At 39.1% G+C, this 16,472-nt stretch overlaps 1 protein-coding gene across 2 annotated transcripts in view; it reads left to right on the plus strand.

Annotated features, from left to right (window-relative positions):
- The window catches only part of LOC146658437 (adhesion G protein-coupled receptor B1-like), a 211,937-nt gene that overhangs the window by 136,019 nt on the left and 59,446 nt on the right, over window positions 1–16,472 (plus strand). For both annotated transcript variants that reach the window (XM_085422057.1, XM_085422056.1), the window contains 3 exons: window positions 5,589–5,664; window positions 8,716–8,818; window positions 8,911–8,954. In XM_085422057.1, the coding sequence (XP_085278183.1) occupies window positions 5,589–5,664; window positions 8,716–8,818; window positions 8,911–8,954 (223 nt within the window). The remainder of the gene's footprint in view (window positions 1–5,588; window positions 5,665–8,715; window positions 8,819–8,910; window positions 8,955–16,472) is intronic.

Here is a 16,472-nt window from a genome sequence, read left to right on the forward strand (position 1 = left end):
TAAACTATTGTCCCTCCAGGCTAGTTCTTACTGAGCACACACAGTCTGACTAGCCTATTGGTTAGGCCAGCCAAAGCGTGTATGAGTAGGACAAATAATACTTCAACCCCCTCACAACTCGCACGTGTCTTTTTCGGTTACCCCCTGATGCCCATGGGAGCTCAGCTGTTGCCTGGGAGCTAAAGCCTTTGCCTGCTGCCTGGCACACGTCTGTGTTCTCTCGGGCTGCCATGTAGTGTGCTGGAGCAGAAGTCCCAGCAAATGTCCCAGCAGATGGAGTTATATGTGAGAGAGAGTGCATGTTTGTGTGTGTGTTTTAATTATTATTAATATTTTTACTATTATTTGTAATATTATTTTGCCTTTGACACAGCTGCCAGATAAAGAAAGCATTTCCTTCCCTCAGGCCTGCCAGTGACTTCATGTTCTCCAGCAATTAAGTCTCCTCACATGTTGGCACTACTCTTCAACAGTGGGGGTTCACCCACAGAAAGCTGCAGCCACAGATTTTACAGATCAATATCGATGGAAACAAAAGTGTAACTTGGTGTTCCTGAACCACACATTTGTTTGTTCTTATTTATCCACTGTATATTTTTGAGATTTGGGAAGGATAACCAACATAAATAGATGGTAGCTTTGGTTGTGGTTCAAAAACAAAAAACTGTGAGAAAGGTTCATACAGTATTTGAGATAGCCTGCCAACATGACTGCTTTTACAACTTAATGAAACAAGTAAAGCTGACATGCTCATCAACATTCAAGTTTATCAGATCTGTGTTGTCTACAGTGTGGCTTCCAGTAAACTCACAAGAATGCTAAAATCTTTCAGTGTGTTGGCTGTTTTAATTCAATTCAATTGTATTTATATAGCGCCACATCACAACAACAGTCGCCTCAAGGTGCTTTATATTGTACAGTAGATCGTACAATAATAGATTCAGAGAAAACCCAAAAATCATATGACGCCTATGAGCAAGCACTTTGGCGACAGTGGGAAGGAAAAACTCCCTTTTAACAGGAAGAAACCTCCGGCTGAACCAGGCTCAGGGAGGGGCGGGGCCATTGCTGCGACCGGTTGGGGTGAGAGAAAGAAGACAGGATAAAGACATGCTGTGAAAGAGAGACAGAGATTAATAATACGTATGATTCAATGCAGAGAGGTCTATTAACACATAGTGAGTGAGAAAGGTGACTGGAAAGGAAAAAAACTCAGTGCATCATGGGAATCCCCCAGCAGCCTATGTCTATTGCAGCATAACTAAGGGAGGATTCAGGGTCACCTGGTCCAGCCCTAACTATATGCTTTACCAAAAAGGAAAGTTTTAAGCCTAATCTTAAAAGTAGAGATAGTGTCTGTCTCCCGAATCCAAACTGGAAGCTGGTTCCACAGAAGAGGGGCCTGAAAACTGAAGGCTCTTCCTCCCATTCTACTTTTAAATACTCTAGGAACAACAAGTAAGCCTGCAGTGCGAGAGCGAAGTGCTCTAATAGGGTGATATGGTACTACAAGGTCATTAAGATAAGATAGGGCCTTACTATTTAAGACCTTGCATGTGAAGAGCAGGATTTTGAATTCAATTCTGGATTTGACAGGAAGCCAATGAAGGGAAGCCAATACAGGAGAAATCTGCTCTCTTTTAGGTTTAGTTTTTAGGACTTCCTGATAATAATGAATTACAGTAGTCCAGCCTGGAAGTAATAAATGCATGAACTAGTTTTTCAGCGTCACTCTGAGACAGGATATTTCTAACTTTAGAGATGTTGCGCAAATGGAAGAACGCAGTCTTACATATTTGTTTAATATGTGCATTGAAGGACATGTCCTGGTCAAAAATGACTCCAAGGTTCCTCACAGCGTTACTGGAGGCCAAGGTAATGCCATCCAGAGTAAGAATCTGGTTAGATACCATATTTCTAAAATTTTCAGGGCCGAGTACAATAACCTCAGTTTAATCTGAATTAAGAAGCAGAAAGTTAGCGGCCATCCAGGTCTTTATGTCTTTAAGACATTCCCGCAGTTTAACTAATTGGTGTGTGTTATCTGGCTTCATGGACAGATAGAGCTGGGTGTCATCTGCATAGCAGTGAAAATGTATGCTATGTCTTCTAATGATGCTGCCTAATGTAAACAGAATTGGTCCTAGCACTGAACCCTGTGGAACTCCATAATTAACCTCAGTGTGTGAAGAGGACTCTCCATTTACATGCACAAACTGGAGTCTATTAGATAGATATGATACAAACCACTGCAGTGCAGTACCTGTAACACCTACAGCATGTTCTAATCGCGCTAATAGGATATTATGGTCAACAGTATCGAACGCTCCACTGGGGTCTAGCAGGACAAGCGCAGAGATGAGTCCACTGTCAGAGGCTATAAGAATGTCTTTAATGAATATCAGTGGTACTGAAAGTAGCTGTAGATAATATTACATCTGTGGGATGACTATTGGTATTTTTTTTCTCTAATGATTAAAATTTTATTTGTGAAGAAGTTCATGAAGTCATTACTAGTTAACGTTAAAGGCATGGTTGGCTTAACAGAGCTCTGACTGTTTGTCAGCCTGGCTACAGTGCTGAAGAGAAACCTGGGGTTGTTCTTATTTTCTTCAATCAGTGATGAATAGTAAGATGTTCTGGCTTTGCGGAGAGCTTTCTTATAAAGCAGCAAACTATTTCTCCAGGCTAAATGATGGTCGTCTAAATTTGTGACACGCCATTTCCTCTCCAGCTTACGAGTCATCTGCTTTAGGCTACGTGTTTGAGAATTATACCACGGAGTCAGGTACTTCTGATTTGAGGCCTTATTTTTCAGAGGAGCTACAGTATCCAGAGTCGTACGTAGTGAGGAGGTAAAATTATTAACAAGATAATTGACCTCTGTTGGAGTAGTGTTCAGATAGCTGCTCTGCTCTGTGTTGGTACAGGGCATTGAAGATGATAACAGTGGGTGGATTATATTCTTAAATTTAGTTACAGCGCTTTCAGAAAGACATCTACTGTGATAAAGTCTACTCTCCACTGCTGTGTAATCAATTATTGTAAATGTAAATGTTATCAGGAAATGATCAGACAGGAGAGGGTTTTCAGGAAACACTGTTAAATGTTCAGTTTCTATGCCATATGTTGAAACAAGATCTAGAGTGTGATTAAAGTGGTGGGTGGGTTCTTTTACATTTTGAGAGAAGCCAATTGAGTCTAATAACAGATTAAATGCCATGTTGAGGCTTTCTTTTCGTAAGAAAAGCAACTGCAGTCTGAATTTGCAAAGGTTATCGCATTTAGGTTAAAGTGAAACATCTCTGTCATGATAGGAATAGTCTTTTCTGGATTAACTGTCTAATCCAACCCAATATCAAAGCAGAGCATGTAATAAACATGCTGGTCCACCCTGTCCATTTCATACTTTCCCTGTCCAAAGTGAAAAATGGGCATTTAAGCAGATGTTGCAGTACCAGCAGGGGGAGATAATATATTTAAAGCCACAAAGTCGCTAGTGACCAAAGGAGGAATTAAATGCATTCCAGGGTGCGTCTATGCCAGAAGCATTTAAGCTAGATGGCTAATTTGTATTTACATGTAAATGTGTTAATAATATATATTTAAACGCTTTCCCCTGATTATTTTCATGTTGGCTTGAAAAAAAAATGTGTCCCTCTGCTGTTGCTGCAACTTGCAACTGATCTTTTCCTAAGTTTAACCAAACGTTGAATGAAATCCAGTGAAACTGAAATGTAAAATTACTGCAAAGGAAGGATTCAACCTCAAAGACTATAAGCCTGGCAACCTGAGCTGTGAACAACCCTACACACCAAGCAGCCAGTTCAAGAGAGTTACATTTGGAAGACACACTTTCCAGTTTAGTTTCAGGTGCAAATATAGAAAGAATGAAATCACAATAATTGTTGTAATTAATGTTGAAAATAGCATTTTATGCAATAAAATGGGGGGTGGGGGTTACAAAAACGTCCTAAAAAAGGTTTGCAAGAGTTTGAGAAGCACATTTGTGTAGCAGCCCAGAAACTATCAAGCCATGTGAGAGTTTTTTAGTTCTCCAAGTGAAATTTATTTTAAAAAATTTTATTATTTTTCCCAGAGTGATGACAGTGTCACTAATGTTGCTATAGTCTCCTGCAATTCCAGGAATCAGTTTGGTGTCAGACAAAAATATACAAAGACCATGGACAGTATTTTGTATTTGAGCTTATAGTGTGTGTGTGTGTGTGTGTGTGTGTGTGTGTGTGTGTGTGTGTGTGTGTGTGTGTGTGTGTGTGTGTGTGTGTGTGTGTGTTGCACTTTTTAACAGAAAATTATCTTTGGTTTCAACTTTACATATCTGTCTGAGCATGTGCATGATTGTTGTTCTGTGTGCACAGTTGTGTTTGCATGTATCTGTGGGTTTGTGTCTAACAGTGTGAGAGACAGAGTTCATAGCTGAGTAGTCATGTAGGCCAGCCCCACTGTAAGTGCTCTGGGGGCTGGAGGAGTGGAGGCAGCGTGGCTGACCTGCATTCTATAGAAAAAGCCATTGTGCTAGCAGAGACTGAGACATTCAGCCTGTCTCATTGGCCTGGACTAAAGTGGGGTGGAACAATCCAGAACAGGGATCCAGCACCTCCAGTTAGTGAGCATTAAATCTGTTAGGCAGGTTAATCCATATTACTGTCTGTGTGAATAGGTAAATCTTCATGTGCTGCAGCCTGGTGTTTCTTTCAGTGATGGCATTGAGATACTTGCTCAATAATAAGAGCATAACAAACAGCTCACTTACAACCTCAAAAAAATCCTTTTTCCTGCTTAACCCTGTGATGCACTCAAGGTGAAGATGTAAAGTTGCATTCAAGGTACTTTGGTGTCTTGCTGGAGATACAGAGCTGAACATAAATTATCTTTTTTTAAGTGATGGGTCATTTCAGTAGCAACTTTCCAAACAGCTCAATAAATTAAAAGTCATGCAAACAATTTTTATACGGTTCATCACAAAATGTGTCCACTAGTTAAATGTACAAGTGAAGTATACTAAGTATACTTTGTATGCTATACTATAAGTATACTATAATAAGTATACTATACTTTTGTGTCATTCAAAGGTTGTATGAAAAGATGTGATAGACAGTTTATTGTAGGCTAAATTGGTTGGTTTGCAGTAGTGTGGTGCAGTTTACAGTGATGCATATTGTTGGACTGTACGGAGCAAAATGTAATATTTGTGTTAGGTTACTTCAAGGAGAGCAGACATTGATTTAAACTAAAAGTAAAGATGATGATACAGAATTGATTCTCTCACCAAATTTGACCTTTTATACATCTTAAAAATTAACCCATTCAACAGTCATATGGATTAACCTGCCTAAGAGATTGAATTGCTCACTAACAGGAGGTGCTGGATCCCTACACGTTTTAAGTGCTACATCCAGATGAACAGAATGAACTTTTTGGGATTTCCATATCTGGATGATTGAGCATGCATCAAGATTGTTTACTGCTACACCGTTGGAGGTCCCTAAGTTTGTTCTTAGAGTTCCTCCCATATGCCAAATCCCATGTTAATCCTTGTCTGTACCTCTGTTTCTTTCCTAATGCAGATCCAGATGATACCTCGACATTTGTAACTGGCATTGCTCTGTACAGAAACCTGGGCAGCATTCTCAATCTGCAGAGGTAAGACTTCTCAAGGCTGCTTCTGAAAGAAGTGGGATTTGGGGAGGTGGATTTCAGACAGGGAATTTGATAATGGGTTTGCATGAATGCAACAGAATGTTTTATACCAATGAACCAGGGATACTGGGTTTCACAAAAAAAAGACTTTCCATGTGTCAGTATAGATATGACTTTGTGATAGAGGTTGTGGTGGCACAGAAGTTGTCATGAAATCCATTCATCTCAGAATTCCTTTTTTTTTGTTTCATCTGTCTTTTCTTATTCCTCGAGTTTTTGGTTGTATGTAATGGTTTTGTTCAGCATATTCATTTTGTAGTTATCATGAAGGCAGAAAATAATGATTATTAATAAATAATAATTATCAGTTAATGAAAAATGCTTATTTAGCCTAGGGTCAGAATGGGTCTCCATGCGCATTACTATGGGATTTTGTTTTTTCTTTAGGGAACACTTACATTTGATTTAAATGAGTCTGTCAGTGAAGTCACTTGAAGACATGCACTGGACTTTGTATCCAAAAAATTTTTGTTATACTACTAGTGTTTCTAGGGGTGTTAAGTGGGTTTGTCTGTTCACCACTTTGTTATAGACTAAAGACATATCCAAATTCATGTAAAAAAAAAAACCCAAACATTTAAAGTTAAAAATTCTCAGCAATCTTCTGTTTTTTTTTTCATTCTTCAACATATAGATTTAGGGTTCAGGTTAAGGTGTTAAGACCACATAGGCTTAACAGAAAAGGGTCAGATTATTAGCAGTGATGGAGATTGGACTCTGTGTATGATCATTTTTCTCAGTTTCTACCTGTTAAGGCACAAATCAAATCCTGGAATATTCCAGCTAAAACGGGCTCTGCAGAGTTTGATTTAGTTTACGGAACTCTGGTATGGAAGAGGCAGAAAGACACTCATTGCATTAATTGCACCATAATTTTCTTTCATACTGTGATGCAAACACATAGCTATTTCAGTGAAACATCCTTGACACAGGTTACCCACGTGGCCAAATTCCCTGAAGGGAAATTTGCCAGTGAAGAATAATAGCTTCTCTGGCCACTAAAAACTGCAACAGTGTGGAGGATAAATGGTTAATTTATCTCAGGTGTCATACACTGAGCTGTAAGGTAACAACAGAATCAAGTGGAATTAAACATTTGTCTGAAGTCAGTTCTGTCCTTAATAGAGTTAGTCCAATCTTCAAAAGTTATAAGATAAACTCTCCTAGTATATGTTGCTAGAACTCCCTATCAAGAATTCCTCTGGTCAGCGATGGCCAGTAAAGCTTAAGTTATCAAAAGTGTAGAAAGGTATTCTGAATTAATCCAACTGCTTTAGTATTATAGCCACGCAGTGCACACACACCATTTAACAACAATGCTCAAGACGTTTAACCATGTTCCAATGCAGCAAAACTGTGCTGCCAGGCCTTTTAGCATCAGCTGCAACAGTAAGCACTTCTAGCTAAATGAATGCAAGGAATAAATGTAGGAGTACTATTCTCGCAGTGGGTGGCCCCATGTACGTCTTGTTTTTGGGGTAAAGGCATATCTTGGGGGGAAGTTGCAGTTGCTGGTAGCATGATGATTTACATTTGTTTTAATAGAAACAGCCTGCAGTAACGTTGAGAAGGAGTAATGTATTATGATAATACGCTAAAAACACATGAATTGATAAAATAAGAGAAAAATCAAGCAGACCCTCACCATCTGAAATCTATATTTCCGCTCTTCTTCACTCTTCTTTTTCTCCCAATTTTATCTTTGTCTCTACTCCTTTTCTGTTTTTGATGCCTCTCTAAAAGAAAATGAGAGAAGTTTGAAGCGAGAGACTAGGTGACACAAAAGTTTAAGATGAGTGATTGTGTTTTCAAATGGTGAGAGGGTGATTGTGTGTTGTGGATACAGTGATGATGTGAATAATCAGGAAACAGAGCACGGGCTGTTGAACATGATTGGCCAACTGGAAGCTTTCGATGTCAGTTCTACCAGTAGCTATTCACTTTTTTCTGATTGTCTGATTCCACATGATTGATAGTAGCTATGGAAAAACAGAAATAGCAATGCATACTAAGCAGGGATACAGAATTTAAAATAAAATGTCTCAAATGTTATAAGATACTGATAGACAATGTGCTTCAGTTACTGGAAAAGAAGGATTACTGGATCCATTTGTTCTGAAGTAGAGCACAAAGATTCTGGCAAGTGGCTGTAAAACGACTGAAGCAGAAATGTGGTACTTATCATCCTGCTGATTAAGAAATCATGACTGGTCTGGATCTCATAAAAAATACAACTGAACACAAACTATCAGTATTTAAATGAACTCTAAGTGGCCTAGCTTTTTGTGGCAGCTACATAATATTTGCTAAACTAAGGATAATGTCAATATGTCCTTTCAAATTTCATTTGAACAACAGCCTTCAATATGACTTTGTCATCTGTGGATGCCATTATTGGCAGCATATTCCCCAAGTGGCCTTAAAGATATCAGGACTGTGAACTTAATCAGGATCAAGGACATCATTTTAGCTAGCTTAAAGTCAAGTGTCATTTGATGTTCGATGAAATCAAAGAACTGGAGTCAGTAAGACCAGTGATCTTCCAGATAGCAATTCATCCGTTTGTCTATGCTAAATTAGTTTTCTCAATTTTCAGTGTTGAAATGCACTTCTGTGTTTGTAGGGCTATGTTTCCTCCATACATCTATTTATATTTTGTTTGTCTAGACATTCCGAGGAATCTTCTGCCCTCTGTCACACCCACTTTGGGATGAATTAGATGAATTACATGCATTCATGTGTAGCATCTCCCAGTTGTATTAGCTTTAATTTCCAGGGTTTTGTTTTGTTTTATGTATATTAAATTAGTTGTCAGTTTACCACTTTTATAATGAAATATTTTTATAGAAGAATCCATTTCATATATTAGATACTTCAGACAAAACATTGGTGTGCTTTCATCTACATCTGAGTATCTTGAAATTTTGGGTGCATTTCCACTGCAGTATAGATTGTCAGTTAAAGGTGACAGTGCTGCCTTTTCTCTTCTTGTAGAAACAGCACAGTCCTCAATTCCAGGGTATTGTCAGTGACCATCAAGCCCACCCCTGCTTCCCTCACTGTTCCATTTGTGGTTGAGTTCTCTCACCTTTATAACGTGAGTAAAAAATCAACTTTTTACAGCTATAAAGCTGCTGCAACTGATCCTCTTTCATAACCATGTGGTTTCTCTGTTCTCCATTTATGTAGGGCACCACCAACCACACCTGTATATCCTGGGATGAGAGTGACAGGTAAGGCCCATGATATTTCTGATATGACATTTGACAGCACACACAGACGTATTAATTAATATTAATCAAATAATAATTAAGTATTAATGAATTCTTTGTGGCATGGATTCAGTAGGACGTGTAGGACATTTCAGATGTCATGCAATTTAATTCCTGAGAGATTTGGGGCCATATTGAAATTAGAGCATTAGGCAGTTGCTGAAGATTTTCAGCTGCACATCCATGATGCATTCCACCACAACCAAAGATGCTCTATGATCTAGTTACTGTGGAGGCTATTTGAGAACAGTGAACTCACCGTTGTGTTCAAGAAAGCAGTTTGAGACAATTTAGCTTTGTAGCCCCAGTTTGCTTTGTGGCATCTGGTGTTGCTCATCTGCTTCAGGGTTTTACATGCATCAGAGATGCTCTTATGCATATCTTTGTTGTAATGAGTGGTTATTATTGCCTTCTTTCCAGCTCAAAGCAGTCTGTCCCTTCTAATTTGATCTCTGACATCAAAAAGCCATTTTTCAGCAGAAACTAACACTCATTGGATACTATCCCAGTAGATAAGCAGTTTCTGAAATAATCAGACCAGCCCTCTGGCACCAACAACCATACCATATTCAATGTCACCTGAATCGCCCTTCTTGGTTTGAACTCCCACAGATCTATAGGCCTAAATTCAGAGTCCATGCTCTGAGATACTTGTGTTAAACAGCAGCTGAACAGTACTTAACACATTGGCTGGTTATTGTATGTATACACCTATATATGTGAATATTTTTTATGGTGAAGCTTTAAGATAATCTGAAGCTAAAGAAGAAGAATATCCATCCATCTCCCCCCCCAACCCAAGGGAGGTACTCTGGGGAAATAATGACCAAAATGAACAATTATGTCATTATTTACTAAGATCTTTTTTGTTTTTTAATGTTATTCTGTGATTGCTCAGGTCTTTTCACTAACCACATGGACCCTCTGTTTCCATTTCTTTGACACATTTTACCACAGCTAACAGTGACAAGTTATCATAAATTTTACTATATTTCTGAAAATCTCTACTATACTCCAACTTTTAATCCATATCTGGGAAACGTAGGCTTTGGTGAATGATTTAGAGCCCAGAATGTGAACGTTGCGCATTGTTTGCATATTATTATTATTATTAAAAACTAATTAAAAAAACAAACTGCATCACCCAGTTACAAGCTATGCCATGTATTAAAATCAGACCCGCATGCATAGTAATACATGGCACCTAAGTCAAGTCATTAGAGAGGCCATGCTCCCTCTGAAGTTCTTTGGCTAGGCACAGTGTTTTTAATCTTGACAAAGTCAGTGAGCTGCTCCCCAGTGGAAGGTGCTGAGTATGCTGGACAGCTTGGTTGCTCTTGTCTGGGACAACATTAACCCAGTGCTATCACTGCTACGACACTGATGTAGCGTGTGGAAAATTAAAAGTGTCGCTCACTGCTTTCCTCCCTCTCGCAACCCACGCACAGTTATCAACATGAACGATAGTGAGCAGCTCAGAGTCTACTGAGAGAGGAGAGAGTGTGGAGGAAAGAGAACGAATAAAAGATACATATTGAACAGTTCGGTTTTACAACCTCTACGGGCAGATTCAAAGCAGTACTCATTTGTTCCTTGTCTTAAATGCCCTATTTGTTTAAGACTGGAAAATACAAAGAAACTATGTGAGCACTGAAAGACAGATGTGGACAGGGAGGAGGAAAGAGTCGAACATTTTGTAGCCTTATTGCAATGCAGGTTTGGATATTTGCATTTAGATGGGTGTATAAACTTGTGTTACAGAGACAGAGAGCAGAACATTCATCGCCTCAGTCAAGGGATAAAAATAATTTTGGTTTGGTGTGTAGAAACCTGGGGCAAAATAAACACGAAAGCACACGCAGATTATTTTGCCAAGTCTTATTCCCAAACCGATTTTAAAGGAAAGTATACATATTAATATGACGGTATTTTGCAATAATTTTCTGAACAGCTTCTTAAATTGATTATTTCCCCTGCCAAAAAAAGACATTTTCAGTTCATGGAAACAACTTTTCTTATTAAAATAATCCTGCTTCTTTCTCTAAATAATTGTATTTTTATGCACGAAAGTCAGTGCCTCCTGTGCAGAATTTCTGTTCCCAGTTTTCACACAGCCCTGAAACTAAATTTGTTTAGGCCAAATTCTTATGTTATGAATGCAAGCTTTAATGTGATAAATAGTGGTACATTTTTATCTGTCTAATATCTACTCAAAACCAGCATCTATAAGAGTTTTATTTTGACCAAACTGATCATAATCACCTCGTAGATATCGCCATATTCAGCAAGCTTAAATGACGACAGAGACAAAAGCAGGAACACAGAAAGGACAAAAGAATCCAATCTTGTGGTGTTTGGGTGCGGGGTTGGGGGAAGAGACGTTCTATGCGAAATTAAAATCTATCTAGGACAGGAGCTATGATTAATGACTTAATATTTGGGAGAGAAATTGGAATATGAGGAGACGTCCTTGTCATGTTGATAAGAGCGTTGAAGCTGCCTGGGCCTTCACTTGCATCAGGCTTCAATCTCCTGGAATCAATAACAAGAACATCAGCAGTCTCTGTCTCCCTGTCTCACACATGTTGGCATTAATACTACTTTGTTTACAGTATACGTTTTCCTGATGTGCTATAAATACTAAATATTAATTGGCATCAGAATAATATTGCCGTGAATGGCAGCTCAGACACTCTGCCAGTGATACACACTGTTCACTGTATTCTCCTGTTTGTATAGCTTTTCTATAAAGTGGAGTGGGGCAGGTGGACTTTCAAAAAAAAAACTGAGCATCTTCTTTGTCAATTAAAATTATTATTTTCTTTGTTCTTTGGCTTTCAAGACCCTGGAGAGCATTTAATTAAAAATGAAAAGGCATTACTTATTTTCTTATTGCAATATCGCCATGCTTATTGTTATAGTGTTATTTTCTGGGGGAAGGATAAGAGTTAAAAGGTTGTTGGACCTCAGAGGGTTGAATAGGCTGGCCAACTGGGAGCGTACAAAAAAGGCATTGAGGAAGATACAAGTTTATCTGTCTGTATCTGAAAGCCCCACAGGATCTTTGCTCAGGCATTCTCTACCAATCTAACGAGCATATCCCATTTTGATCTCAGCACTTCCAAGCCATACTCATACTCTACTATGCCAGACGCTTGGTTATGGCATTCCGTTTATGGCCCGCCTGCTCCAAACTTGCGTCTTATCGTTATGTGTGAGATTGTCCCAGGGGCGTCTCTGCACCGCATTCACCTGGGGTTCTGGTGTGGTAGATCCCAGCCTCTATGATTTTTGTGCTCAGAGCTTGTTCCTTTGATGCATGATTAGTGGCTCAGCTATATTTCAGTCCACCTTTGTCTAGTCACTAGTAGGATTTCTCAATATCAGCCACTTCTTCTGTCTGCCGGTGTTAAATACTGTGCAGGGGGCAGTCCTTCTATGATTGCAGGGGCCAGTCCTTCTATGATGGTTCCTCTTCTCTTTTTGGTTTCTGCTACCTGAGATATTCATTAAGTATATTGTCTTGATGTAATTGGCTTCCTATCTCTTCCTTTGGCCAACTTATTATCCCAGCAGGGTATCTCATCACCGGCCTCTTCATGGTTCCCATTTGCCTATGGGATTCCCAGGTATCTGTAGCTGTCATCAATGTCTCCAGTGTTTCCTTCGGGTATTGCAATCCCCTCAGTTCTGACTACCTTCCCTGTCTTTGTTACCATACGACTACACTTCTCCAGTCCCAGTGACATTCCCTTCTGTAGATCCTAGTGGATCAGTGAAGGTGACTGATGATTGCTCTATTCCGCAGTTGGTATCCATAGCCAGGCTTGTCAGTGGTTTCACTGAGGGGTTTCAGGCCATTATAGAAAAGCAATGGGAACAGAGCATCCTTTTGGTAGATCTGCACTTGATAGTGACTTTTGCAACTGGCCAAAGTTGGCCTTTAGTGTTTTTTGCCACATCCCCATGAGTTCTTGATAAAGGCTCTTAGGGTCATGTTGATCTTTTATAATTCTAGGCATTGCATGAGTCATAGGCTCTTTTTTTAGTCAATCCAGGCAGTGCACAGGGGACAGAGAGAGAGAGAGATTTATCTACAAGGAAACTGTCTTTCGTAGGGTTATGTGTTATTGTGTGCCACATAGTAAGCTTATTTCCTGAGCGTTTTCTGACAGTCAGAACTTCATCCCACATGTGAATGTTGTGGGTTTCAATTGGCTTGTTAGAAGTTTGCAGAGGCGTTGAGTGAGAAAAGTGTCTTTTCACTGTCAACCAGATTTAGAGGAAACATCTTTTTCAAGATATCTTTGCAATGACCTGTGAAGGCAGCTTTCCAGCTTTCAATTTCCCACCAAATCTCAACTTTTGCTTTGAGAAGTCAACAGTCTTTCAGTGTCTTTTCACAGAAGTTTTGCCTGAGAGGGAAATAGGTTGAAAAAAAACACGTGTCTAGTAGTCTACAGGGAGTGCAGAATTATTAGGCAAGTTGTATTTTTGAGGAATAATTTTATTATTGAACAACAACCATGTTCTCAATGAACCCAAAAAACTCATTAATATCAAAGCTGAATGTTTTTGGTAGTAGTTTGTAGTTTGTTTTTAGTTTTAGCTATTTTAGGGGGATATCTGTGTGTGCAGGTGACTATTACTGTGCATAATTATTAGGCAACTTAACAAAAAACTAATATATACCCATTTCAATTATTTATTTTTACCAGTGAAACCAATATAACATCTCCACATTCACAAATATACATTTCTGATATTCAAAAACAAAACAAAAACAAATCAGCGACCAATATAGCCACCTTTCTGTGCAAGGACACTCAAAAGCCTGCCATCCATGGATTCTGTCAGTGTTTTGATCTGGTCACCATCAACATTGCGTGCAGCAGCAACCACAGCCTCCCAGACACTGTTCAGAGAGGTGTACTGTTTTCCCTCCTTGTAAATCTCACATTTGATGATGGACCACAGGTTCTCAATGGGGTTCAGATCAGGTGAACAAGGAGGCCATGTCATTCGTTTTTCTTCTTTTATACCCTTTCTTGCCAGCCACGCTGTGGAGTACTTGGACGCGTGTGATGGAGCATTGTCCTGCATGAAAATCATGTTTTTCTTGAAGGATGCAGACTTCTTCCTGTACCACTGCTTGAAGAAGGTGTCTTCCAGAAACTGGCAGTAGGACTGGGAGTTGAGCTTGACTCCATCCTCAACCCGAAAAGGCCCCACAAGCTCATCTTTGATGATACCAGCCCAAACCAGTACTCCACCTCCACCTTGCTCTGAGTCGGACTGGAGCTCTCTGCCCTTTACCAATCCAGCCACGGGCCCATCCATCTGGCCCATCAAGACTCACTCTCATTTCATCAGTCCATAAAACCTTAGAAAAACCAGTCTTGAGATATTTCTTGGCCCAGTCTTGACGTTTCAGCTTGTGTGTCTTGTTCAGTGGTGGTCGTCTTTCAGCCTTTCTTACCTTGGCCATGTCTCTGAGTATTGCACACCTTGTGCTTTTGGGCACTCCAGTGATGTTGCAGCTCTGAAATATGGCCAAACTGGTGGCAAGTGGCATCTTGGCAGCTGCACGCTTGACTTTTCTCAGTTCATGGGCAGTTATTTTGCGCCTTGGTTTTTCCACACGCTTCTCGCGACCCTGTTGACTGTTTTGAATGAAACGCTTAATTGTTCGATGATCACGCTTCAGAAGCTTTGCAATTTTGAGACTGCTGCATTCCTCTGCAAGATATCTCACTATTTAGACCACACCCCTTCTCATTACAGAGATGCACATCACCTAATATGCTTAATTGGTAGTAGGCTTTCGAGCCTATACAGCTTGGAGTAAGACAACATGCATGAAGAGGATGATGTGGACAAAATACTCATTTGCCTAATAATTCTGCACTCCCTGTATATAGTCTATAGTCTAGCTAGATTATTTGTCCAGTAGTTATTATTTCTCTGCTAACACATTCTCCATTTCTCCATAAAATATGGAAATTATTTTCTGTGCTGAAAAAAAGAAAATGTAACCAGAAACTAGACTGGTGCCTATATCTGACCAGACTGGAACTGAAAACAAAACTAAACAGCTAATAGTCTGAAGATTTTTGGAATGAAAGAGCATTTTATGTTTGAATTGTGCAATATATCCAAAAAACAAAACAAAACAAACAAAAAAAAACTTTAGCTTTACCTTCAAACATTCACAGCAACACAGGAGAAAAGATTTTATTTCTTTTTCTTTTTTAAATCAGAGGAAAGAGCTTTTAGTGTGTTGGCTAAACATTGTTTACCAGACTGTAGCCAATAAACACTAACCTTGCTTTTGACCATACAAATCAACCCTGCCGTCTCAGTTAATTTACAGAGTTGATGCTGATGTTGAGCAGCTGCCTCAATTCATCAGAGATGTTGGGCTGGAGTTTTCATCAATTACTGTAATACAAGGGAAGGTGAAGATTAGTGGATAGGGGTAGGCAGCATATTTATTTACATGTGTCTCTGAATAGAAAGAGACTGCATTACAGGGAACACACTGTTGTGTTTATAGTCAGAACATGCTAATCAAGCGTGTTCTAAGCATGCCAGCCTGTGTATGGCATGTATATGGTCTGTATAGATTATCATCATCATCATTTATTTATATAGCACTTTAAAAACACACCTGGTAGACGAAAGTGCTGTACATTACTAATATGCACATAGTAATAAAACCAGACATAGCAATAAAAAAAAAACAAATAAAATAAAAATGTTAGTTACCCACAGAGTTAAAAGCCAGGGAGTAAAAATAGGTTTTTAATAATGATTTAAAAACTGGCACTGATGTAGCCTGTCTAATATGGAGAGGAAGGTTATTCCAAAGCATCGGCGCTGCAACAGAGAAGTTTCAGATTAGATCTTTTACTTCTTAAATTTTTTATTAATTGGCCACTTAAGACACCACAACAAGTACAACCACAAATGTTATTGACACCAGATCCAGTTGTTATGTGAACATATCAACAAGAAGTAGCTTGAAGACACAGATGTAACCTAAACCATTTTGAAGCTCTGTGTTGTAATCTGCACTGCTATCTGATATGCAGCTCCCAAGAAATGTAAATGCACATTGTGTTAACGTGGCTGTACAGGTATAAACATTAGCAATGACACTGCCGTCTGTGCAGATCCCAGAGTTGTATTTTTTTTGTCATATATCACAAATGTTTTTTTTCCCTATTATTCAGTTTTTAAAACCTTGTTATTCTTCATAATGTCACGTTATTGTTTTCTGTTTCTGACTGTTAATCCAGTCAGAAGTACCCAGTTTTGCCTATTCACTTTTAATAAATGGAAGTATTTAATTTTCAAATTTTTGCCATGGCTCCTCAGTTAAAGTATTATGCAGTATCAATAAGGGTAAGGACGCTCTGTCAGTTATTTTGAAGAATGACTCCACTGCTGCATTCATCATGGTGATATGGAACGTCC

The sequence above is a fragment of the Rhamphochromis longiceps genome, linkage group LG11 (genome assembly GCF_057381845.1).
Source record: "Rhamphochromis longiceps isolate RC_006_pf linkage group LG11, R_longiceps_female_GT1.1, whole genome shotgun sequence".
Classification (NCBI taxonomy): Eukaryota; Metazoa; Chordata; class Actinopteri; order Cichliformes; family Cichlidae; genus Rhamphochromis; species Rhamphochromis longiceps.